The sequence below is a fragment of the Epargyreus clarus genome, unplaced genomic scaffold (genome assembly GCF_041222505.1).
Source record: "Epargyreus clarus isolate Ecla_fem2 unplaced genomic scaffold, WU_Ecla_fem_2.2 ptg000016l, whole genome shotgun sequence".
Classification (NCBI taxonomy): domain Eukaryota; kingdom Metazoa; phylum Arthropoda; class Insecta; order Lepidoptera; family Hesperiidae; genus Epargyreus; species Epargyreus clarus.
In genome coordinates, this window is record NW_027332224.1 from 4,274,200 (window position 1) to 4,301,528 (window position 27,329).

General features: G+C 44.0%; 1 protein-coding gene across 1 annotated transcript in view; it reads right to left on the bottom strand.

Moving 5' to 3' along the window:
- The window catches only part of LOC140748566 (uncharacterized), a 116,925-nt gene that overhangs the window by 41,482 nt on the left and 48,114 nt on the right, over nt 1-27,329 (bottom strand). The window contains exons 3-11 of the mRNA XM_073081382.1: nt 19,761-19,846; nt 6,822-6,974; nt 5,843-6,020; nt 3,895-3,977; nt 3,129-3,275; nt 2,332-2,492; nt 1,568-1,659; nt 708-792; nt 221-343 (exon numbers count right to left, since the gene is read on the bottom strand). Coding sequence (XP_072937483.1) covers nt 221-343; nt 708-792; nt 1,568-1,659; nt 2,332-2,492; nt 3,129-3,275; nt 3,895-3,977; nt 5,843-6,020; nt 6,822-6,974; nt 19,761-19,839 — 1,101 coding nt within the window. The 5' untranslated portion in view covers nt 19,840-19,846. The remainder of the gene's footprint in view (nt 1-220; nt 344-707; nt 793-1,567; nt 1,660-2,331; nt 2,493-3,128; nt 3,276-3,894; nt 3,978-5,842; nt 6,021-6,821; nt 6,975-19,760; nt 19,847-27,329) is intronic.

A 27,329-nucleotide genomic window follows, 5' to 3' on the forward strand; every position in this document is an offset into this window, starting at 1 on the left:
TACTAGCTGACCCGGCAAACTTTGTACCGCCTCAAAATCTATTTATCAAATATATTTCATATAAAATATAGCCTATGTTACTCGTAGATAATGTAGCTTGCAAATGGTGAGAGAAATTTTTAAAATCGGTCCAGTAGTTTTTGAGCCTATTCATTACAATCAAACAAACAAACAAAGTTTTCCTCTTTATAATATTAGTATAGAAGTATAGATTACTCACCACTTTCTGTCGCTTGCTAGGTAAGGGTGTACTCCGGTCAGCTGATGAAGGGTGTACGGAGACCTGCGGCGGGTCCAGCGAGATCGTCTTCTTACGACCACGGTTCGTCGTGCCGGGGGGTGCCTGGGAACGATATATGGGTTTTTAAACTAAGGTTTAGTTATTATACGAGAGATTTTTGAAGTCAAATAGTTGCATATATGTAAATTCTTCAAAATTAGCCTTTACTTTTAGTTTGTCATGTATCATTACTTTTTAGAATTTGATTCTTATAAGCGACGCTATACAATGATAGAATAATACAGTGGTTTTTTTTTTCAAAATAAACTCGCTTGATTCTTTTAAAAAACTGATGATGCAGTTTTAGTTTTTATCAAAATCGGCCTCGTAACTCCTTTCAGCATTTTTCGGTAATCCTTATAGTTTCGGATTTGGCCCTGAAGGCCTATTTGAAAAAATTCACCCTGTATATGTGCTTACTGCTTACCTTAGGCCCCGCCAGCGACGAGGTATACTTGATGATCTCAGTGTCAGGCGGCAGTCTTACCCCGCCCAGCACCGAAGCTGGATCACTGCAAACAATAAAGTAATATTATGATTTATACAAATTTGTCTCTATGTGGATGGCTTATTTTTTATGTATCATTTGGTATAAAAAATAATCTGTTCCCTAAAGATTATTTCATAATTATCAGTGTAAAATAAGATATGGTTTAGCAAGTTGCCTATAGTACGTTTATTGTTTCTTGATGCTCATTTTAATTTTATTATAGCAAATATATTGTATATGTATATATTTTATATGTATATATTCGTCTTAAGAAATTATAGAACAAACTTTGTTACTTACCCTCCTTCCAAAGCAGCACTAACAGAAAATTAAACGAATTTAATACATAAATATGTCATAAGTTGTCCACACTATACTTATAATTTTAAACAATTTTTTACCTATATTTTGTTATTATAGTACTTGATTTACGCCCCCCAGGCGTGGTCCCAGGGTTCATAATCCCTCCCAAAACCGTCGAGTCCGACTCGCACTTGGTCAGTTTTTTTTGTGAGGAACATTGCATGGATTCCTCTATGCTGCGGGGGTAGCGGAGATGATATGCTGAGCTTTACAATAAATACTAAAATATACATTTAAAATGTTAGAAAAAAGTGGTCTAATTAACCAAATTTACCGTGTGGCCCGCCCCCCAAATTTTATGATGCGACCGCGCCAAAACCTTCCCCCATGATTTAACCCCTTAACCGTTAATAATTTTTATGCCACGTTTTTCTTTTAAAAATTTAATAAATTATATATAACGTGTATAAAAAGTGTTTACTGTTGGTTAATACCTGAGTATAGTATGCGGCAAGCCGGTGAGCGCGTCGATACCGTGTCGGTCCTTATCGCCCGGCAAACCGAAGGGATACAGCGGAGACATATTCTGAAAGAGAATCTTTCCTTTATTTTTTATTACAGCACAATGAGAATGAAATATGTTAGCTATACCGCACGAGTCTACAGTATCCGTAGTACGAGTTTTTACGTTTGTTCGAAAACGTTCAACTTTTATGATTTATGATCGTAGTAGAAGTAAAATTCAGCAGTTTCAAAAAGGGAACTATAACGCTATCAAAATAAAAACACTAAGGAACGCTCCCGCTCTAGCTTCGAGGATGACGAGGATATGGAGGACTTTCCTGAGGTCTCCACTCAACCTCAGCTCCCTTCTCTCACTCTCACCCCACGGTCCCCCCCTTGTCGATCCATACTAGTTAAAAAATATATGTGTTTCATATGTGTTACCTTCTCCTTAGCAGCGAAGACAGCGTGTTAGGCGTCCAGCACTAACAACTACCCCACCCTTCGGACGCAAAAAAAAATTTCAGATCCCTTGTGGTCTGCAAGGGACCTGAAACATTTTTAAACAAACATACTGGTTTTACCTAAAAATTTCTTGTATGTGTTACCTTCCCCTTAGTAGCGAAGACAGCAGCGTGTTAGGCGCCTAGCAGAAACATCTCTCTCCGCTCCGGACGCAAAAACTACTTTTCCTCCCTTGACAAACCATACTAGAAATACAAAAAAAAATTATATTATGTGTTACATGTGTTACCTTCCCCTTAGCCGCGGCGACAGCAGCGTGATACGCCCCCTGCGCGGCCGCCTGCGCCAGCATGAGGTCGCCGCGCAGTAGAGACAGCTCTCCCCGCTCGCCCCGCTCCCCGCGATCCCCCCGCTCCGGCTTCGAGGATGACGAGGACATGGAGGACTTTCCTGTGGGCAATTAAGATTGAGATATGTTAAAGTGCTAAAGCTGAAAATTATATAGTATATAATTGCAAGTGTCTGCGGTTACATGTTGCAGAATTAGGGAGGTAACTTTCATCGCTTCTTGTCTATAGCAAAATAGCTTCTGAAGCAATGGTAGATTGATGACATTCAAAAACAGTTCTATATGAATCAATTTAAAAGAAATGAAATTTAAACTTGAATCTACTCTCAGACTGAGCAGGTTTTAAGTCATAGTACACCGCACTGGCCAAGTGCGAATCGGTAGACATCACACACTTTTGAAAACATTTTTATGATGTTTCAGGTGTGTAGCTTTCCTCACGATTCTAACCAAAAGCAAGCCGATTCCTAACAGTGAAAGTAAGCAGCAATAATCACTTAGCATTAATAAGCCTTCCGGTGCCTCTCCAACTATTGAAGATTCCTTCCATAAAGGAGAGTCTTTGAATACAAGATCAGAAAGCCACTTAAATGCAACTAACTTATAGTCCGCGCCAAATTGCTAGTCCGCTCTGAAGTTGTTGCGAACAGATGTAGTAATACAACTTGCTATGGCGACGCGATTCATATATTAAGAGTTTTACGCGGACTATACTTAATTACAAAAAGTATACTCACTAGAGGATTGCATAGAAGAACTGGACTGTTTCGAGCTCTTGGCATGCAGAGGCTGCTGCGCGAGGTTGTTCAGCGAGGCCAGGCTGGAGAGCGACTGGGAGTGCATTGTTGATGGTGATGACGTCTTCGGGAAGCCGTAGGAGGACCCTGGAAGAACAGATTACACTTGAGAACATGTCTTATAATCTTAAAAATAACTAATAAGAAATTCACATAGGTCTAAGAGATCTGGCACTAATAAATATAAACATTTTATTGTGAAAATATTCAATGCTTATGTGTACTGTGAAAGTATATAAGAACTGTTCAGATGTACATAAAAACTGCCCAGATGTATATAACGTCTCCATCATATAAATAGTCCACCACGTTGGCCAAGTGCGAATTGGTAGACTTCACATCCTTATAAAAATTTCTCAGGAAGGAAGACATAGTGATTAGCCGCCCATGAACGTCTGTAATCAACCCCAGATTGGATTAGATATTCCAATCTGAGATCGGTCACAGATGCGCAGCGTCGCCGAGGCGTTCCAGTTTAGTTCTCAGGGGTCGCTGTAAAAGTATGTCTCCCTTACCACACTCTTCAAACCAGAACACAGCAGCGCTTAACACTGGTGTTATGACGTAGAGATAGATGTGGTGGTGGTGCCGCCGGACTCGAACCACAATGGGTTCCACCACCTTTAGCTAACCAGGTGTACATATGAGGTATCCAGGAGTAAATAACGGTCCATATGTACATATGTCTGATACGTGCCCCACTCACTCATGTTCGGCTGCGAGTTGGAGCTGCTAGTGGATGGGCTCTTGTCTTTGGAGGTGCTTGAGGATACGCTGCTTCTGCCTGACCTGGGGACAATGGTTGAAGTGTATTATCTTTCTTTATTAAATAAGCTGAAGTAAAAAACGAACTAGTAGTCTACATAATGTGACTGCCGCTTATAACCAACCACTGGACCACCAAACCACTGGACGGATCGGGCTGAAATTTGGCATGCAGGTAGATGTTATGACGCATCCACTAAGAAAGGATTTTGATCAAAACTACCCCCAAGGGGATAAAATAGAGGATGAAAATATTACTTCGTAACGCGAGCGAAGCTGCGGGCAAAAGCTCGTGTAACATATAAGTCTTCATCAATCTAACATACCTAAAGTTGGCCACAGATACCGTAGCTACCTTCTAGGACTATGGTAGTTCCCTTACGGCTTTACTAATATATAAGAGCAGCGATACCTTCGCAAATTATCATAATCATCATCAACCCATTACTGTCCCACTGCTGGGCACGGGTCTCCTCTCATAACGAGAAGGATTAAGCCATAGTCCACCGCGCTGGCCAAGTGCGTACTGGTAGACTTCACATACCTTTGCAAACTCTTTATTTTATCACCAATTATATCAGTACTAAATCCAGGTGTTCCAACCTTGTATCTTTAAATTTAACACATCTTTAACCTTGAGTGATTCCACTGGAGTTGAAGAACACAGGATTCTACCTTTTCTATTTAACCCAGCAATAAGGCAGATAGGCTACGATGGAAAGTAGTGTTGGTGGCTTGGTCCCTTAGAATGGTAATAGAGCCAGTATGGTATGATCTAGGACCTAGGAGTTACTATTGCTACTCGTATTTCTAGCGTGAAGCAGTTGTAGTTTCGGTGGATGTCGAATTACATATGCGGCGAACATCTTAATCCTTAGGAATTACAATGCATCCGTGGCTTCGATCACTAATAAGAACTAGATACACAATCAGCGACAAAAAAACGGTGCGACGAAAAGAGCACCCAAATAGACATTTGGGTGCACAAACCTGTCAAAGTGATAGCTTATGACAGCTAGCTTATGTCGTAAAAATTGCTTTTGGTAAGCAGTTTTTAACACCTTTAAATAATAGTGATAAGGTTGATTTTGCATTAATTTTAGATTCTGTCGCTTAGAATTTTATAAACACGTTTGACGCCACTTTTGAAGTACATTTTTGTATGGGATTGTGTATCTAGTTCTTATTTGTGATCGAAGATCCGTGGTCAGATATAACCTCTTCTTCACTCTCTTCATTGTATCAAATCAAATCATTTTTTTTAAAATTCAATATAGGTTCTTTACTTCACTATAGTATAGTATAGTTCTGTATGGAACTTCACATCATACAGACGTCCATAGGCGGCAGTAAGCACTCACTATCAATTATTTATTTTATCATCATCATCAACAACCCATTATTGTCCCACTGCTGGGCACGGGTCTCCTCTCATAACGAGAAGGATCAGGCCATAGTCCACCGCGCTGGCCAAGTGCGTATTGGTAGACTTCACGTACCTTTGAGTATTTTTTTTTTCTAAATCTCTCAGGTATGCAGGTTTCCTCACGATGTTTTCCTTCACCGTTTAGCAAGTGATAATTAATTTCTAATACGCACATAACTTTGAAAAATCAGAGGTGCGTGCCTGGGATTTGAACCTCGGACCCCTCGATCGAGAGGCCGAGTTCCTTAACCACTAGGCTATCACCGCTCCGCATTATTTATTTATTGCAAGCTTATCTGCTACTGAAATCTCATAATAAAAATCTTGCAACGACAAAGTCGACTGTATTGACGAGTTCTCTTTCCACCCTTTTTTCAGAACCCCAAATCTCTCCAGAGCTTAAGCTCCTCTTTTAAAAGAACCTCTCAAGTTAATACAAACATAGGTATAAATTGCACAATACCTGTCATTCCTCGAAGGTGGCTTCGAGGATTTCGAGGGCTGTTTGAGGCCGGCGGTGGAAAGAGCGGACAGGGCGGAGTAGGGGTCTCCTAACGGGGGGAAGTTCAGCCCGGACGCCTGCAACCTAGCCAGGTAGTCCTGGGCAGCGAGGTGGGAAGCCATGGACCACCATGCCGCACCTGGAAGACATAAAAGTAAGTTTGAAATACAAGTTACATACAATATCTTATATCTAAAATTCTCGTGTTACAATGTTAGTTACCGTACTCCACCGAAACGGCTTTACCCATTTTCACCAAATTTTATATGTATATTCAGTAGGTCTGAGAATCGGCTACTATCTATTTTTCATACTCCTAAGTGTAAGGTTGTTCACCCTTAACATTTTTTTATTTATATGGCAACACAACGTTTGCCTGGCTAGCTAGTGTTGTTATAATTTGATGTTAAATTAGGTACTTGTCTGAAATCCGCAATAGATACATTACTACACCTACAAACTTAAACGTTATTAATTGTTAATCTATCCAGTGTTTTGCTAACAGACCGACGACATATGGTAGTTTCTGCATATTAGAAACTGTCAAATTTCAATATATAAAATAAGATTGAATATTAATAACATGGAATACCTCACGTGTACCTCTAGTTTACTACACGATGTGGTATGTAACTTTTTTATCCGAATGCGGAGGGTAATGGTTTTTGGACGTACTCGTATGTCTTATTCTTTAGCACCCCTGCATCTCAAACGGCATGATGGATTTTACCTGCTTAAATATATTGCCTGCCAGGCTGACTATAGACGACTCGTTTAAATTGTTATGAGTGTAACACACACGCATCCTCTGCAGTCGGGTAAAGAAACTACGACCTTAACATCCAACTTAACACATACCTGTTGATCACAAATATATTTGCTGATAAATATTGACCGACCGAAACTGTTTCTTGGCTGGCTACACTGTGTGTGTACTCACTGGCAGCGGGGTGCAAGCCGAGCGACGCGGCCTGGTTCGCGGCGACGCCGAGCGTGGTCGGCGGCGGGTACCGGGAACCGAACCCGAACAGCGCCTGCGCCTGCGCCTGCGCTGCCGCCGCGCCGCCCGCTGAGCCATCGCGCCCCCAGTACGCTGTGGATGAATATAATTTTTTTATTTTTATTTTATAATATATGAGTAGCAGACGAGCACGCAGTCGATCTGATGGTAAGTGGCTATTGTCGGCCATGGAGATCTATAGTCAACCCTAGGTAGTTGTCCCTGTAGTTCCGGGACTAGAATAGGGCTACGGTATCCCCTGCCTGTCGTAAGAGGCGACTAAAAGGGGGCTTCCGGGGTTGCGGGCGGCAAGAGTGGGAGCTCGAACCGTCCAGTATGCTACCCCGGGAAGGACGGCGGTATGTGTGGTCGCATACCGTCGTAATCACCAGATGTTGCGGGAGGAGCGAACGCTCCCCTAGGGCAGAGCCCGATTCGGGCATCGCGCTTGGAGGACTCCGGTTGTGTTCCGTTGGAGATCCCGGAGTTCTCCAACAAGCGCCGAGGACGGCCACCGGGGGGGTTTTAGTGCGGTAAAAATCCCACATAACCCGACATCGCTCCCACGTCGTCGGGTACCTTTTGAAGGTTTCCCCCTCGAAAAGAAAAAAAAAGGTAGTATATCTAAACGACATTCCTACCTGAGGTCGGCCACAAGCCAGATCACAGTAGCACTTAAGGCTGCTTTTATGAGACAGAAATAGGTGTGGCAGTGGTGCCTGAGTTGAACCACAAAGGGTTCTACCCCCTTCAAAATGATTGATTATTTATTTTGTGCATGGGAGTGATAAGAAAAAACATTTAAGATAGCTATTTATGTGATACACAGTCATATTTTGATCTCTAAATACGATAGACACGTTTCGCACATCAAAACAAAAAATGAACCCTTATGAAAACACTCGTGTCTGTGTGTCTATCATTATTATTTTACCATATCTTGAAACCGAACAATTCAATAATCGCAAAAAAGGATTTCTTTTTTCTTTCAAATGATTAATTTGATTCGTATCCTCTATTCCTGATTTTCACGCAGAGTTTAAGATTTAAACTGGGCTAAGTAGATATTTAAACCACATTGAAAACTATCAACTCATACCCACACACACATCCAAAGCAAACATCTTCACAACCAAAATCACAACAAAGACAAAATCGCCCAAACATCCATTTCAATTACATAGCCCCGAATCAATAGGTAGAGGCACTTATAGGCGTAGGCACCTAGAGTATAGGCATTATAGGCACAGATCCCGCAATCAATAGATCTGTCTGCTGCCCGTTACGACCTCAAATGTCGACCTGAACTCGAGATTTTGTATCTAGCTTCAAACCTTTTTAACCTATACACTGACCTAGAAAGGGCGGGGGCGTCTATGTTCAAATGTCTCATTAGGAATGATATTTTTGTGTTGTCTATTACATATTTGTCTATTAAATTAATCCTTACTTCCTTACTAATATTATAAATCCGAAGGTAACTCTGTCTGTCTGTCTGTCTATTTGTCTGGTTGTCTCTTCTTCACGCCTAAACCACTGAACTGATTTTAATGAAATTTTGTACAAAGATAGTTTGAGATTCTAGAAAGGACATAGGATAGTTTTTATCCCGGAAATCCTACGGGAACTAGGGATGGCGATCTTAGATCGATTAATCGGAGAATCGATCTTTTGGATCCAAAACATCGATTATTTTAATCGATATTAGTAAGGATTGAATCGTAAACTTTGCATTTGATCAAGTGATGATCTTTAGCAAAGTTGTTGTCCATGAGCCCACGAAGGTTTCAGAGTTGGTACGACTAATTTTCGCCAGATGGCGCCACTGGTATTCCAATGAAGGTACGAGTTTTCAGTTTTATGTATGTTAGTATGTCATATCATTTTCTTATAAAAGCGGGCGAAGCCGCGGGCAAAAGCTAGTTATCTATAATATCCATGAAACAAAAAACCTTTATTATTCCGTAATAGTTAATTCGTTGTCTGTCCTTTTGAGAAAAAGCAAAAAACCGTGATAGTGAAGCTCGTAAATGTTTTTAATTACAAAATCCTGTACTCAGTTAAATCGAGGCAATCTTGCAATTAATCATCATTTAATTAAAGATATAATTTACACATAGACAAAATTTAAGTTTAAGTCCCATTTGTAATTTCAAATGGGAAATGCTTTTAATAATTGCATATGAAAGTACGAGTATATACGGCAATTATAACAAAAATGATTATTAAAATTTGGATTTGTCTGTCTGTCTCACACAATAATACTAGAAACATAGCAAGGCTGTTTAGAAACCAAACGTAACAGACAGAAAGATAGCGGAGGCGGTAATAGTTTTTATACTTATGAAGTAAGTATAAAAAGATCTGACTGCAAAAAAAAGTAATACAAAAGACCATAACAAGATTAATCGTAGAAAACAAAAAAACAGAAAACAAAACAAATCAAAACAAATACACGTAATTAACCCATTATTGTCCCACTGTTGGCCATGGTATCCTCTCAAAATGAGAAGGATTAGGGCATAGTTCAACGCGCTGGCCAAGTGCGTATTGGTAGACTTCACATACCTTTGAAAACCTTTTTTACATCTCTCAGGTGCGCAAGTTTCTTCGCGATGTTTTCCTTCACCGTTTAAGCAAATGATAATGAATGTCTAATACACACAACTTGAAAAAAATCAGAGGTGCGCCTGGGATTTGAGCCTCGGACCCTTCGATCGAGAGGCCGACTTTCTTAACCACTAGGCTATCACTGCTTTTAATTTATTATTTTAATTAATAATTACAAAAATATGTAACAGGCATAATCTTAGCTCATCTATTTTCAAATCATTATTTTGTAGTTAGTTATGGGAGCTGGGCGTCGAGGAAATAATTGCAGTCTATTTCGCGAACAAATTAAATTTTTATTTAAATTTAACACAAATTTTACACAAGTTTTAACAAAAATGAAATTAAAAAAATAAATTGATGGGATAGGTCGAGTCACTTTCCGCGATGGAGGTGAACTGATTCCATGGTGGACGGCCACCTGTACGTGGGACGGCCACCCGCGCGTGGGACGGCCACCTGCGCGCCTCGTCAGCGTTGGCCGTTCCGCGAAGGCCCGATGCAGCGCAAGCACGATGCAGCGTGAGAACGGTGTAGGGCTGGCGCGATGCAGCCTTAACGTGTAGGGCTGTCGCTTACACGTAACTAGTTGGAAACCTACATAGTTGTGTGCAAACCGAAACAGTTCTATTTAGCACTTAACAAGCATATTATTAGACGCCTAATAATTCAACTATATGTTACAAACTTTTCATCTACACTTAAACACCCAAAATCACCCTTATTACGTTAAGATAAGGTTGAAATTGACCGTTAATACTAACTTGGTTTGTCGAGACGCAATGGCGTGAGGTCAGTGACCTCCAAGCGAGTTTACATATATGGAAGTTGTTTTTAGCTTCAAATATAATCCATAGGGCTATATAGATAAGGTTGAAGATCGTTAAGGGCGGTGCTGTCAGCTACATGGGCCTTATGGACAATTGATGTCCAGTGTTGTTCATAAGGGATAGACTAATGGTTGAATCTTAATCGCGCGTTCCAAGGTTCGAAACCCAAGCACCAATATTTTTCAGTTATGTGCGTATTGGAAATGAATTATCACTTCCTTTACGGGTAAGGAAAACATCGTGTGGAAACCGGCATACCCGAGATCTTAAAAAAAGGTTCTGGTGCTTTTGAGAACTTGATATGATGTCTACCAATACGCACTTGGCCTGCACGGTGGACTATGGCCTAATCCTTCTCATTCTGAGAGGAGACCTGTGCCCACCAGTGGGACAGTAATAGGCTGCGGACATGGTGACGTTCATGGTAGTATACAAATCAATCATCCAGCATCCACATCCTTCCAAAACATCATTTAAAGTTGTAGAACTCTCAGTGCTTCGACTCCACGCTACGCTTATTTTTGCCTAATAACAGCAGTTTTAAATACTGCTGCGTTCTGGTTTGAAGGGTGTGGTAAGGGAGACATACTCGAAGCATTCCAGCTTAGTCCTCTCAGGTAGCGGCGCATCTGTGGTTGAGCACGAGTAGGAATCTAATCCTATCTAGCAAGCAAGCAAAGTGGGCGTCCTACTCTGTGGCCTGAGGGGGGCCTCCAGGAGTGGGGTATACGGGTCTCGAGGTCTCCCTCTTTACCCGGGCAATTCTCAAGGGGTCGACTGCCCCCGGTGCTATGTTCCGCCGTTAGGCGAACTTTCAGAAATAATTGATTGGGGGGGGGGGGGGGTGGAGTGTCTTCGCGCTGCCCCGAGTGGGGTTGACGGACTCCCCTAGGTGGTCTGGGGATCCTAGCCCGTGAGCTCCCTAGGGAGCGGGCGCCCGTCGGGAGGACGAGCGTGAAGCGGCGCGATGCCCCTCAGGTGGGAGTGTGGGCCGTTGTCGGCTTTCGCGAACATTCGCACCGACATCGTCCTCACGAACTCCTCGATGGTCGGAACCCTGAGGTCTCGCGCCACCACATCGTTCCGCACGTAGCGACCGGCTCCCACGATAGCACGTAGGGCCTGGTTTTGCTGCGCTTGGATGCGTTTGCGGTTCGACTTTGCCACCAACGCGTACCATGCAGGCGCCGCGTAGGTTAACCGGGATCGGATGTACGTCTTGTACACCCTTAGTTTGGTGGATGTCGGCAGCTGAGATGACAACACCGGTCGGAGCATCGCCCGTGCAGCACGGGCCTGGTGAATGACGTGGTTCACCTGAGGCACCATGTGCAACGAGCGATCGATGTGACATCCCAGGTACCTAACCGTGGGCTGCCAAGCTACTTCCCGATCACGGAAACGTAGCGGCGACGGCATAGCACGGTGTCGGCTGAACAGTGTCGCGACCGTCTTACCGACGTTGACGGTCAGCTTCCACTTGTCCAGCCACTCTGGTAGCAAGTCGAGCAGCCGCTGCATCCTCGCGACCGCCAACTCGGGACTGCGCGAAGTGGTGAAGTAGGCGCTGTCGTCCGCAAACAGCGCTAGAACGGCATCATGCTCCCACTCTTTGAGGTGACCCTCTAGAGTGGGGATGTCGTTGGTATAGAGGGAGTAGAGGAGCGGCGAGAGGCAGCTGCCCTGCGGGACTCCTGCACGAATGGGGCGGGGGTCGGAATCATGGCCCTCTACCGACACGAAGAACTGCCGTCCATCAAGAAACGACGCTACCAGCCTACACAATAGCGCCGACACCGGCGACTCCAACAGTTTGAAGACGAGACCAGCATGCCATACACGGTCGAAGGCCTTCTCGATATCGAGGAAGACCCCGACAGTGCATCGCCCGCGATTGGTCTCGCCTGCCAAGTGGTGGAGTACCCGTGTCAGTTGCAGCGTAGTCGAGTGGCCCGCACGGAAACCGAACTGTTCGTCCCTTACAGCAAGTGACCGCGACAGTCGTTTCAATGCGAGCCTCTCGAAGAGCTTTGCTATGGTAGGTAGTAGCGTGATGGGTCGGTAGCTTTCCGGGAGACGTCTGTCTTTCCCCGGCTTCGGGAGGACTATGACCTTCCCCAACTTCCAGATGGTCGGGAAGTAGCCCGTGCGGAGGACACCGTTAAAGAGCCTGGTCATGGCGACCAAGGCTCCCCTGGGCAGCATTCTCAACGCTAAGTTGGGGATCCCGTCGGGGCCTGGCGCCTTGCGCTTATGTAAGCGCGCAGCGACCTTCCGCGTCTCCGAGGGCGAGATGAACTCCAATCCCTGGGGTGGCGGTGTCGGGCGTCCGACGAAGTCCTCAACCCACGCCTCCACTACCTCATGGTGTTCTTCGACAGCGCCTACGGGGTTTGAGAATTGCTCGAACAAGTGCTCCGCAAGTATCTCCGCCCGTTCTCTCGGCGCAAAGCGTCGCCTGCCCTCTCCGTCTAGAAGCGGGCAGACGGCCGCCCTAGTGCGAGTGAGCTGTCTGTTGAGGTGGTGCAGAGACCTCTCGTGTTCGCCCGCCTGGTCCACATAAGCGTCCCAGGCGGTGCCACGGTAGGCACTCATCTCGCCAGACAGCTCCTCCGCCAGTGCGTTGAGCTCACGCTTGATCCGGGGACAGCGGGTGTGCGCCCAAAGCTTTCGCAGCAAACGCTTTTTGTAAAGTTTGGCCTTTAGACGAGCTGGGAGGTCGGGTTTGTGGCTCTCCACCGGTTTGTGATCGGTGGACGCCGCCAAAGCATCTTTAAGGGTGTTTGTTAGCAGGTGGGCGGCGGCTTCCACCCCTTCCGGGGTGGAGAGCGAGCCACTGAACTTTAGGTTTGCCAATTCGGCCTGGTACTTCTCCCAGTTCGTCACGCGGCGGAACCGGGGCGGTGCTACACACTCCGCCCCCAGACCAAGCGTGATTAGAATGGGGAGGTGCTGTCCGTCCAAGTCGTACAGCACCTCCACACTCACCGGGCATTGGAGATTCCTGTGGAGCACTATGTCCAGGACATCGGGACGATGGGACTCGGCCGAGGGGATGTGCGTGGGTGCCTCTGGCCCAAGCACCTCATAGCCCATCGCCTCGGAGTCATGGTGCAGTTTGCGTCCCGCTGGGTTGACCGTGCGCGAGCCCCAAGCCGGATGCTTGGCGTTAAGGTCGCCGGCCACCAGGGTCGCAATACCATCGTCCAAGATGTTAGCGATGTCCCGCGGGTCAAAGAGGGGACCAGGTGGGCGGTAGGCCGCAAACAGCCGCAGGTCCCGGCCCGCCATGCACACAGCTACCCCTATGGAGCGAGTCTGGGTGAATGACGGGAGCGGTAACTCGTCGTGTACCACGTCGCGTCGGACCGCCACCGCCGTGCCCCTAAAGGGATGACCGGACGGCGCGATCTCGTCACGGCGGTACACGAAGTAGTTCGGCAGTCGGTAGCTCTGAGCGGGGCGGAGTTTGGTTTCGCCCAGGAGCACGACGTGGACGCCCTGCTCCTGGACGAGGTGTCTCAACCCCTGCTTACTGGCGGGAGAAAGCCCTCCCGGGTTCCAATATAGTAGCTTAAGTTGTACTACCATATTGGAACCCGAAAGTTTCGGCCAATGTTCTTTTAATCGCCCCCACGAGGTCCGGGTACCGGGCGATGGCCTCGCTTATGGTGGCTATTGCCGCCACAAGGTCATCGGCCGACGTCTGTATACCCAGAGCCTGTAGGGGACGAGGTGCAGGGGTTGGAGTACGTGTCGTCCTGGGGCGCGGCACAGGGCGAGTGGGTTCCTCGCTCAGTGCTACCGTTTGCCTCCGCGGCGGCTTACTCCTACCATGCTGTTGGTCGCCCACCTCCGCGCCAGCCGAGGCTGGGAGGGCGGGCTGCGATGGAGGTTGAGGGGGAGCGGCGGGGGCCGCGGGCTCAGGTTGGGTGCGTGGCGTCTTCTTCTTCCTGCTCCTGCTTGGCCGGTGTTCTGGCGCCGCAACACTTGGTGCGGCAGGGGCAGGGGCGGCAGATGTTGTCGCCGCTGGTAGCGCTTTGCGCTCCCGGGCCCTTTTCTTCCTGTCGCGGCGCGCCTTACTGACGCACACGCGACCGGAGGGAGGGTTTGCCGGCGCCATGAGAGATGCACCCTCTGTTCCCGCGTACTCCTCCACTACCCCTCTGGGCGCGGGTCCCCTAGTGGCGGACGGCGCGCGAGGCCGGACAGCGGGTGCTGCACCGGAGGTGGTAGGTGGTGCTGTGGGTCTAGGCGGTGGGTACTGCATCCCCCTGACCCGGGCCATTTTCCTCAGGTACGAACAACGTCTGTCGTTCGCAGCGTGGGACCCGGAGCAGTTGGCGCAGACCGGCACCGCGTCCTTCGGTTTTGGACAATCCCGGACCAGATGATATCCCGCGCAGCGGATGCACCTGGCCGGCCGGTGACAATGCACCGAGGAATGGCCTACCGCTTGGCAACGGTGGCACTGCGGGGGGCCGTAACGACCCCGCCATCCCTCGATGACTATCCCCGGCATGTTGAGCAGCTCTGTTACCCTATACAGGCGCGCGAGCTGCTCTTCGCCCATGCGATCCAGCTGCACGTAATATATACAGCCCGGTTTGTCCCGCCTTGGTGTTATGGGCCGCGTGAATCGCGCCGGGAAGTCCAGGCCGGTTAAGGCTTCTGTGACTCTCTCTGGGTCTGTTCCTCCCGGTAGGCCGCGGATCGCCACCTTGGTGGGACGCTCGTCCGTTTGGGAGTAACAGTACCAGGAGAGTCCCGGTTCCGTTTCCGACAAGTCGGTTAGGTACCTCTGGACGACCCGGTACTCTTCAGGCGTTTTTGGAAGGAATCGCACCCCCTGCCCTAGCGGCTTCGCGCTTGGAGCATGGCCGAGAATTGCCCTGAGGTTCGCAAAATGCTCCACCCAGTTAGGGAACCGCTCCGCCACTAGCGGAGGGTATGCCTTGACGGCTGGCGCAGTTGGACCCTTTGTGGGCTTGCCTTGCGGCGGTGGTGGGGACTTGGGTTTTGGTGAGGCCGGGGCCCTCAGAGCCGCAGCGTAGGACGTGCTGGGTTGGGGCGCAACGACGGCGCCGAGCCGGTCCCAATGTCCACTCTCGTTGGAGGCCATGGAAATGGCCGAAACGGATGGGGGCCGAGTGTGGATGTCGGCCGCGGGCGGGCCCACTGGCGAAGAAGCCGATGCCAGTGCGGCATATGATGTTGAGTCCAGCGTGTCCGCCGGACCGCCCGCTTCGGTTGGAGATGGTCGCGCCGGTATCGGCGAAGGCGCCGGAGTCGGCGAAGGTGACGAAGACAACGAATGTGCCTTAATCGGCGAAGGTGGAGAGGGGGACCGCGGGGGACTAGTGTGGGTGATGTGCCCTACCGGTGTTGGTGTTGGTGTGTGCGGTCTTACCCTGTCAGACACAGCAGCAGACACAGCAGCAGCAACAGCAGCGCCAACTTCCGCTTCCGCTTCCGCTTCGCTCTCTCTGGAGTCCTCATAGGCCTCGTCCCCGGATGTGCTGGGAGAGGCTGGCATCCTTGGAGGCTGGTGGACATCCTTGGTTATCACCACCCTGGCAGTCTTAGCTGCCGGGGGTGGGGATGAGGATTCCCTCCTGGTGGTCTTGAGGGGCCGCCGGGGGCCAAGCTCAGCCGCATCCGATGACAATGTTTGATCCGGTTGGTTTGGGGGGGGCACCGGCTGTTTGTGTCCCTTTCCGGGGAGCTCTAGCTGTTTGGCCAGTGGTCCCTGGACCGGTCGGTACTCCTGAGTGAAGATGTTCCGGAGTACCACCGTCCTGGCCGGTGCCGGGTTTCTCTTTGATCTTCCGCGGCGGTCTCTCTCAGCCGGTGCCTCTCGCTCTGCCCCCAATGTGGAGCTGGGCGCGGGTACCTGCGAAAAAGTGCCGCCGTCTCCTTCTGGCAGGCCCTCTCGCTCGCTCGCGGTTCTGCCGCGAGATGAGGGTAGATTGGGATTTTGGAAATTTTCCTCCGATTTTGAGTACTCGCCGCCGTCCCTTTCTTCGCGGGCTTCCTCTTCTGCCGTGGGCTTCCTGGCGGTGCCCGACGGCGGTGGTTTCGGCTTGGAAGAGCGCATCCTTATTAGTCGCGTCCGTCCTCGACGCGGGGCCTTGCTTCCACTCGATGGCCGCAACACCGGGGCCCTTTGCTCATCAAAGGGGTGGTGTTGCGGCGGGGGTCCTCCTCCTCGGATTCCTCCCGGCTACGGTTCCGGTACACCCAAGTCGTCGCCGACGTATGGTTACACTGACTCATAGATGCCCAGAGACTTACAGGAGTCGGTGCCGAACGCATAGCAGTGCCAAGACTCCTATCTAGTCTTGATTACAGATGTCCACGGGCGGCAGTAGCCACTTACCATCAGGTAGACTGCTCGTCTGCTACTCTAATATTATACAAAAAAAAATGCAGATATTATTTCACATTAGAGATAGGTGTAGCGGTGATACGCCCCCGCTCATACCATACTGATTCCACTAACTTTTAAAGTACGTAGTCTATATACTATCTATAGAAGGGCAAGGAAGCCCTATCCAAGACCGCTAAACGTTCTCGGTGAACAATAATACTAATCTCCTACTTTACGACTTACCCAAGTTACCATAAGTTACTTTAACCTGCTAATGCTGGGTTTATTTTAAGTACGATTATTAAAATAAAGAAGTTGCAAATGAGCATGTGGACTGCATTCCGCTCGTACCCTTAGTATGAGTTTTTACAAAAAAGACTTTTTGTATTTGTTTACGTATACCATACACCATATTGCCATAATACCATATTGCCCATACATTACGTATTTCCCATATATTTCCAATCAGTTCTGAAACAGTCCGCTAAGGGCGCTGATTAGAAATGTATGGGCAAATACGTAAACAAATACAAAAACAGTAATTTTAGTAAAAACTCATACTAAGGTTGCTGATGGTAACTGGTCAGTGCCCATGGACATCTGTCACCAACTCTATATAGATCAGGAATCCACCTGAAATCGATAACAGATGCGTTATCACACCTAGAAATAGACCCGGTGTGGTATAGTGCCACCATGTAGTGCGTCATGGGAGGTAGCCACCACTGTGAAACCAATATTTGTTTCACCACCTTCCAATTTACACATAACGTAGTGCGAAATTAATTATCACTTGCTTTAACGTTGAAGGAGAACATCGTGAAGAAATCTGCATACTTGAGAGCACTTAAAAAATCTCAAAGGTATGTTTTTATTTTTTATAATATAAGAGTAGCAGACGAGCATGCAGTCCACCTGATGGTATGTGGCTACTGCCGCCCACGGACATCTGTAATCAACCCCAGATAAGATTAGATATTCCTACCTGAGGTCGGCCACAGATGCGCCGCTACCCCTAAGGACTAAGCTGGAACGCCTCGGAAAAGTCTGTCTCCCTTACCACACCCTTCAAACCGGAACACAGCAGCGCCTAACACTGCTGTTATGAGGCAGACATAGGTGCGGCGGTGGTGCCGCCGGAGTCGAACCACAAAGGGTTCTACCACCTTCAAAAAGTTCTAACACCTTCTTCTCATTCTGAGACGCGTGCCTAGGCACTGCTGACAGTGGGTATGAATTTACAGTACAAAAAAATAAGAAAACTTAAATTGGTCTACAAACACTCGAGTTACTCAAGATTATATTATGACCGTGCTCTTCTGTTTATCCACGAAAAATATAAAAACATTAGTTATGCATCATATATCAAAACATTCTTCGTAAAATATGCTTACAAAAACCTCATCCAAAATCGGATGAGCTGTTACTTAAACAATTGCGAATACAGAAACTTTTTTGAAGTCAATTAATAATTTGAAATAGTTATCGATTCTCTCTCTCGATTCTGTAGTATTTACTACCATTCTCGATTCAGACCGACAGGCTCGTAGATCGAGAATTTGATGACGATGTTACGACCTATTTCCAAAATTAAAACGCTATTGCAGTTGCCATGCGCCTCTTAAGCACGGTTTGAACTTTGTGTACCTTCCTTGTTTGTGTTGCAACTTGCAGTGAAATCTACATCTTTTTTTAACGAATAAAAAGTCTGTTTGTGATTTTAAAACAGGCAAATAGCGAAGTAACTCGCGTGGAGACGGTTCTGTATAAATTTAACACTGTAAATGAAAAACATGTTACAAGTTATAATGCTGTCTATACGTAATGTATGGAAAAATATGTTATCTTCTGAAAATGAAAGATTTATTTCTTTTAAAACCATAGACTTCTTATAGGTAGGTTTTCCTGTCCCTGTAGTCTCGGGACTAGAATAGGGCTACGGTATCCCCTGCCTGTCGTAAGACGCCTCTTACGACAGGCAGGGGAGGACTAAAAGGGGGCTTCTGGGGTTGCGGGCGGCAAGAGTGGGAGCTCGAACCGTCCAGCAAGTAACCCCGGGAAGGACGACGGTGTGTGTGGCCGCATACTGTTATAAACACTAGGTGTGTGGGAGTAGCGTAAACTGCTCCCCCAGGGAAGAGCCCGATTGGGGGATCGCGCACGAAAGACTCCGGTTGTGTTCCATCGGAGATCCCGGAGTTCTCCACCAAGCGCCGAGGACGGCCACCGGGAGGGTTTTAGTGCGGTAAAAATCCCACATAACCCGGCGTCGCTCCCACGTCGCCGGGTACCTTTTGAAAGTCTCTCCCTCGCAAACAAAAAAAAAAGGTAGGTTTTCCTGTAATATTTAAGTAAAGAACTATTGTCTGCTTTTTTTATTCTAGCCTCAGTAGTTCAAAAAATTGACTATTGCATTATCTATGCAATACATAGTCAATTTTCGTCGTCTATGTGGAAAGTATGTATTGTAGAAATGTAACAAAATAATATTTGAGATTCCTATAACAAGCTCGTTCATCTATTAGGCAAGGCAACTTGGTACAGTTTGCAAAACTCTGTTTTATATTTTTATTTAGCCCACAAAAGCCATGGAAATCACTATCGGTAGCAAATTTTAGACGGACAGACGCACGAGTGATATAAGGTTTCCATTTTTTGTTTTTTCGTGCGGAACCCTAAATTTTTTTAGCAATTCCATACAACTCGATAGGTGCATTGCACTTGGAGGACTCCGGTTGTCCCGTTAGAGACCCCGGAGTCCTCCATGCAGCGTTGAGTACGGCCATTAGGATTTAGTGGGTACATACAAATTGCATGGACGTTCTTGCAACTAACGTGCAAGATGTGGAATGAATTTTCTTCTGAGGTATTCCCGGAGCGCTATGACATGGGGCTATTCAAAAAAAGGTGCAAAAAGAGCTGTCCTTCAAAGCCGGCGATGCATTGGCAACTCCTCTGGTGTTGCAAATATCCATAGGCGACGTTGAATACTTTCCATCAGGTAGCACGTCAGTTTTATCGTAAGGCTCAAATAAAAAAAAAACAAGCTTATAAAAACACAAGGTTTACCTCCAAACAGTCCGGCGGCGTCGAGGAGGCCGTCGGGCGGTGGCTTGCCCTCCCCGCCCTCGCCGTTCTCTTTCTCCATGCCACCCCTGGAAACATACACCATATTGTTAGAAAAAATGAAAAATAATAGATTGTCTCTGCCCTGGGTGCCATCGACACTGATCAAAACACTTTTTCATAAAATTGAAATATTTTTAATATTTCTGTGAAGTGTATTTTATAGTACAGGAGTAGAAGACGAGCATGCAGTCCACCTGACGGTAAGTACCTACTGCCGCCCATGGGCATCTGTAATCAATCCGGGATAGGATTAAATATTCCTACCTGAGTTCGGTCACAGATACGCCGTTAACTTGAGAACTAAGCTGGAACGCCTTGAAAAAGTCTGTCTCCCTTACCACACCCTTCAAACCGGAGCACATCAGCGCCTAACACTGCTGTTATTAGGCAGAAATAGGTGTGGCGGTGGTACCGCCGGAGTCGAACCACAAAGGGTTCTACTACCTTCAAATTTCCGTAATATTTCATAAAAGTTTATAAAGTTTAAATCACTATGTTCATTTAAGTTTAAACAACTATTAAACTATGCGACTTTTTTGGAATTAAAATTAATAAAAACCATAAAGATACCCATTCACAATTTTATTCCGAATAAAATCAAAAGATAAAAAAACATTGCTAAAAATAACGCTTGCAACAACCCACCCTTGAACTACCCCAACCACCCCTCATTCATGCTCACACCCACACCCACACCACTCACCCTCTCCCCTAACAGCTGATCGGCACTTACGTCGTTTTAATTTTACATTCACTCAAGTTCAAGTTTAGGAGGTAAAGTAAATATATAATCCTTGGCTTTTAACTAAACTATTATTAGTTGTAGGCATAATTTTCCTTTAAATTATTATTTTTACTAAGACATTTTTCTGCTACAAATAAAATAAATAAATAAAATAAAACACGCATTCATATCGGAAAACATATAAGGTGTAATGGAGGAGGTAGAAACCTTTGTGATTCGACTCCGGCGGCACCACCGCCACACCTATTTCTGCCTAATAACAGCAGTGTTAATCGTTCTTGTGTTATGGTTTAAAGAGTGTGGTACGGAAGACGCACTTATCTGAGGCGTTTCTATTTAGTCCTCAAGAGTGAATAGCAGATAGAAGTCTTATTTTATCTGGGGTTGATTACAGATGTCCATAAGCAGCAGTAGCCCCTCACCGTCAGGTGGAGTACATAATTGTCTGCAACTTTTTATAATATTACAAAAACAGATTTTTTCACCAATTGCAAGCTATGTAATGTTACATACGGCGGTTATTACTGATCAGTACATAATATATTCGAGCTCGAGAAAGCGATATTTCGTCCCATGTGTTCTAACCCTTAGACTCGACCACCCAGTGCCCTACTACCACCCCTTATTCGTTGTACTTTCCGAGTTCATACTGATGCGGGCATATTGATCTAGGTCCTATATATAGGTACATTATTTGTATGTTCCTAAATATATTTTATTTTTAAAGTGAATTTGAGAGATTATGAGTTAGAGTTGTCTTTATTTATGTAGGTATAACTAGTATATAAATACAAGAAGGCATAATAAAAACCAAAGTAGTTATAATGAAATATATTTTAAGAAAAAATACATACAACTAAACGAAACAATATATCACAATTTTGGCTAAGTAAACAAAAAAAATATTTTATTTGAAAATGTTCGTATTTGATTTAAAAAAAATCATCCATGTTACCTAAGAAAAACCTTTTTGCAATATTGTCCTTTAGTAATAAACGTATGCCATCAAAAACAATGCTTGTAAAAAGATCCAAGTCTCGCCATTCAGTTCTTCTACCGTAAAAAGTTTTGAGATCTATGTAAAACCAAGCCGGTAAATGTATGCAGTCCCTACTTAAGGGACCTTCTGTCTTAAGGTATTATCTCACTATCTAACCTAACAACATCTCATGGGACCATACCAATATTAAAAATCTTTTATGTTCTAAATAAATTAACGTGGCAATCGTACTGCAAGTCACATTGTGTTTTCATCTTATCATATCGCATCACACAGGTAACATTAGTACGATTGCCACGTCGATTTATTTAGAACATAAAAGATTTTTAATATTGGTATGGTCCCATGAGATGTTGTTAGGTTAGATAGTGAGATAATACCTTAAGACAGAAGGTCCCTTAAGTAGGGACTGCATACATTTACCGGCTTGGTTTTACATAGATCTCAAAACTTTTTACGGTAGAAGAACTGAATGGCGAGACTTGGATCTTTTTACAAGCATTGTTTTTGATGGCATCTCATTCCTTTTTGTAGATATTTCTACTCTTTTCCTTTCCGGTACCTTCTACTAGTTGAATCTCAACAACAGATTTTTTAAAGCCAATTAAATTTTTGTAGTTAGTCTTTGTAGTTATGTAAATAATCTTGCCATTCATCATCACTTTCATTCGAACATGACAATAAATTAAATCAAAAAAAGTTACTATTTTGACAACTGAAATTATTCCCATTGTCCTCAGGAAAAAACATCTCTACTGATTGTGATTTATTTATTTATTTATTTATAGTGATTTAACGTGTCTTCGTATTAAATAATCGACATCCCTTACTTTCTTCTGAATATCCGACAAAAATCATTGGTAATCTTTCACTGACTTCGTCGGACTCCGGTTTTTTATATAAACCACAGTATTTACTGCTCTTGCTCAAATTCGGTTCAATTTATAATATACTTCTGACTTCTGAAATGAAATTAAATGAAATGTTTATTTAATAATGATAACATTCGTTTTAAACTTCTCGCATTTACAATAATAGTTCTGTTAGCTGTTTCAACCACAACAATTTGTTTAGGGGTATATAGCATCGCCTTCTGATGTAGAATTCCATTTGTTGATAAGAAAATATTGAAAGCTCTATTACAAAATTTCGTTCATCCATCTGATCTCATACCTACATTTGTTCGACTTGCTAGTTCCCATTTCAACACTTTATATTTTTGAAATTTCGTAAATACTCACTCTTATATTTGAGAAAATAAACATGTGTCATTCGTGAATAATAGTCGATAAATAATAACATGTACCTTGAACCGTTGAGTGAAGTAGCTTCCATGGGACCACATGAATCTGTATGTACGATCTCCAGTATATCGTTCGTTCGCGTTCAGAGGTTTGGAAATGGTTTCTTACTAGTCGTCATATCCGTCGTAATGTTCACATCATCAAGCCCGGTCATAATATTCTTATATTCCGGATTAATATGGGCTAGTCTTCTATGCCAATATTTATTTGACATTGTCAAATATCATATCGGTGATTTGACAAATTGTTTAAATTTATATATACCATGTACGTTGTGGCCAGTTGCGATGATGTTATCCATAGAGTTACTAATAGTGCAACCGTTTTTCAAGAAATTAACAGTAAATCCTTTTTCAATAAGTTTACTCACCGCTAACAAATTCATACTAAAATTATTAGTCTGCATTTGTCTTTTGCATTCAACTGTAGTTATTTTTAGAATTATTATTTGCAGAGTATATTAATAATACATATTTTCAGCTAGACTATATTTTTATTCACTTCTATTTAAAACTTAACTCACCGTACAATATAATTTTATATATAGCTATTATAGATTACAAATAATTTATATTAAAAAGGTTTCTTATAATAGTTTCCACGTTTTTTCCGGGTAGGTATTACCACAAAATAAAAACTAACAGAAGTCAATCTTCATACAAAGTGGGCTGGAGTAACGCACACATAGACACCACTTACCGACTAGTTATCTCGGGGGGACTCGACTCGACTCGTCAGTTCATTTTTACACGCATTTGTAACTGTTTTGTGCAAGCAATGGAGCAAAAAAATACCCTAATTGTGCAATGGACGGTTGTTTAAATTCAACATTAAACTGTGGATTTTCGTTTTTTTTATAGCTATCAATTATCAAGCCACTAGGAGCTGATATTTTTGGTGATCATGGCAAGAATATGTTATAAAGTGGCTATCTAAGCTCGATTTATATAACAGTTTCCTATTTCGAATCACTTGAAATGAATATAACTAAATTTTTGTAATATTGCGTTGAAATGTTAGGTACCTAATATTACGTAAGTTGAAAACATGATTTTTTGTTCGTATATATATTGGTTTGTCTTTAATGCCATTTGGTAGGTTTAGGTCTAAAACGGATAGGGCAAAAGGAATTGTGTAATTAGGGTAATCCTTTTAGAAGTTATTAGGGATTTTCCATTGTGAACATTGTAAATTTTTATATGTAAGCTTATTTTCATAGACATTTATTTATGCGCAATAAAGCCGAAATTTGCCTAAACACTTGTTTCCTTGGAAACAAACTTATTATTATTTTATAATACGGTGACAGTTGCTTTACCTCACGACAGTTATTGTATTTTGTGTATGTTGCCGTTAGATTGTAGAATACGTTAGCATACACATTAACTAGGCAGTCTTAAGATTAGCTAGAAAATATGCAGATTAACTATGTAGTTAAAATTTGAAACATCTTTTCAGACTTGTTCTTAGGACTAAAACACATGCCTTTTTACGACACGACGACGTAGTGTGATACATAGCGACATCGTGCCGCAAAGCGATATTGTTTCGTGAAAATATACAAAGTTTGTCGTAAATTCATGACACGACGACGCATCATAGCATGCATGGGTCGACGTCAAGGGGTAAAAATTGATACAATCTTCGTTTTGTACTTTAGGTAATGGACAAGCTAATCTGCGTTTTAACTGATTTAGGCACATTAGCCGTAACATCTAGTTTTCTTCTTATGACATTTGTCAGAAATTCGGAATGTTTTTGATATTATATAACTTTTTAGGGTTCCATACCCAAAGAGTAAAAACGGAACCCTATTTCTAAGCTGTCCGTTTGTCTGTCTGACATAGAGCTCTATTTCTGGATCCTTAATAGATAGAAACTTAAATTTTTTTACGGCATATTTATAATGGTGGCCGCTTTAACAACAAGTAATAAAAGTAAAAAGAAAAACTTTCAAATAAAGGAGAGTTGCCATACAAAGACCTTCTTTTTCTTTATGAAGAGGAGGAAACCTTCAAAAGGTACTCAACGACGTGGGAGTGACGCCGGGTTATGTGGGACTTTAGCCGCACTAAAATCCTTCGGTGGCCGTCCTCAACGTTTGTCGGAGAACTCCGGGATCTCCGACTGAACGCAACCGAAGTCCTCTAAGCGCGATGCCTCGATCGAGCTCTGCGTTGGGAGAACAGTTTTCGCTCCTCCTAAACTATCCGGTGTTTTTTTTTTTTTTTATAATGTAAGAGTAGCAGACGAGCATGCAGTCCACCTGATGGTAAGTGGCTACTGCCGCCCATGGACATCTGTAATCAACCCCAGATAAGATAAAATATTCCTACCTGAGGTCGGCCACGGATGCGCCGCTACCCCTGAGGACTAAGCTGAAACGCCTCGGAAAAGTCTGTCTCCCTTACCACACCCTTCAACCGGAACACAGCAACTCCTAACACTGCTGTTATTAGGTAGAAATAGGTGTGGCGTTGGTGCCACCGGAGTCGAACCACAAAGGGTTCTATCACCTTCAAACACTTTGTTCACGACGGTATGCGACTACACATACCGCCGTCCTTCCCGCGGACACTTATTGGACGGTTCGAGCTCCCTCTTGCCACTCCCAACTCCGGAAGCCCCCTTTTAGTCGCTTTTTACGACAGGCACGGGATATCGAAGCCCTTTTTTAGTCCAGGAACTACAGGGACAAATATATAAGGACCTGCTATTTTTTGGCGTTTTTCATTTTATCTATTGAACCGTAATAGATGTTACAGTTGAAATGTTCACAATGCATTATATGGCTGCTATAATATCAATTAGTAAAAATAAAAATAAAATAAACAAATGTTTTTGTGGTACGGAACCCTCAGTGTACGAGTTCGATTCGCACTTCACCCATTATTTGAATTGAATTTAAATTGAAGTTGGAATTGAAAACGTCTTTTGTCTCGAGAATAAAAACAATTGACGTCGCCTATAATAGTAGGGGAGCCCAAGACGGGATTTCGAGAGTGACTCGAACGCGGCAGATTAAGATATGGGAGATACCTTACATCCTATAGAGTATCTTAAACTATCCATTTGGGGGGTTCAACCAGGGAAGTCCATCAGACTATTAATAAAAAAATGTATTATCTATAGTAGCTTAATTACATTCTGAAAACAATAAATTTATAATCTGATGATTTGAGGGCGGCGTTAGGGAGTAATAAGGTTGCAAAAAAATCTATACCTGGACATACTCGAGTGCGGTAATTTTTTTAATATAAAGGAAATAATGCTAGAAAATATGCACTATCTGATAGCGCCATTTATTAGCTTGGATCCCTGGAAAGTAATGGTGTATAACAAACTAAAGGAAAAGGCAAATTTTATGGAAAATACATTATTCTTCATACATTCTCATTCTATTTTTTTTTCAAATCGTCAGTATAGAAAACCCCTCCACTAAATCGTCAGATGAAGGGTTATGATAAGTAAAACATCAGTTGGAATTTCCTGTATAATAATCTTATCCTGTATAATAATCTTCGAAGAGTCACTGACAGTCTTTCGAATCGAATCGTCAGTTTTTCGAATGGGCGACTCATCTGAGGTAGCTTCATATCCCCTTTGAAAATCTAATGCGCTGGTTACTTTTTTTTCCATTTTTACCTCTCGTATGACTATCCCAAACCAGCAGATAAACATATTTCCGGCATCAGAGATATATACTCTATCACTAACCTGCCGCGCCTTGAGTATGTCTGACTCTGCTTTTAACATCTTTCGAATCATCTAGACACTATTCCCACGGTGAATCGAAAAATATCACACAACCTTTTCTTCACTCTAACGTGTAATCTACACAATCGTATAGGACCTATCGGCGCTCGAGTTTCTACCCATTTAACATCATCGGCTCCCCTACTACTCTTACATTTCGCGGACAGAAACACAGATTCATTAACGGCAAATGTAACTTTGTCATCCTATATAACTTATATAGGATACAAAGTTATTTAATGTAGTTGGTGTATCTAGATAACTGGACAGAAATTGCAAAATATTTTAGTTTTCCCATGAGTTATATACTAAACACTAATTGTATTCTCAATTTCAACCTTCTATGTCTGCTAGAAGTGCCTTAAAGTTTTGATGATCGGTCAGTCAGTCAGTGAGTGAGTGACAAAATTACGAACTTTGACTACTTGTAATTCTTAAACTACTGGTTCAAATTTAATGAAATTTGAAATATACCGTGTCTACACAATGCTTGCTTGGCTCCTGAAAATTCAAGCTTCTAGCTTCATATGCAACGAAGTTACAGGGGGTCGAAAATGGGCCGAATTGCTTCGAGAAAAGTATGCTACGGCCGTGCCGCTTTTTTTGGCTTTGGCTCGACTTGGCGGAGGCACTGCCGTGCCTCCAGATAACCTTTTTATACAATACAATTTTTGTAGGTACTAAATAATAATTGATTAATTTTC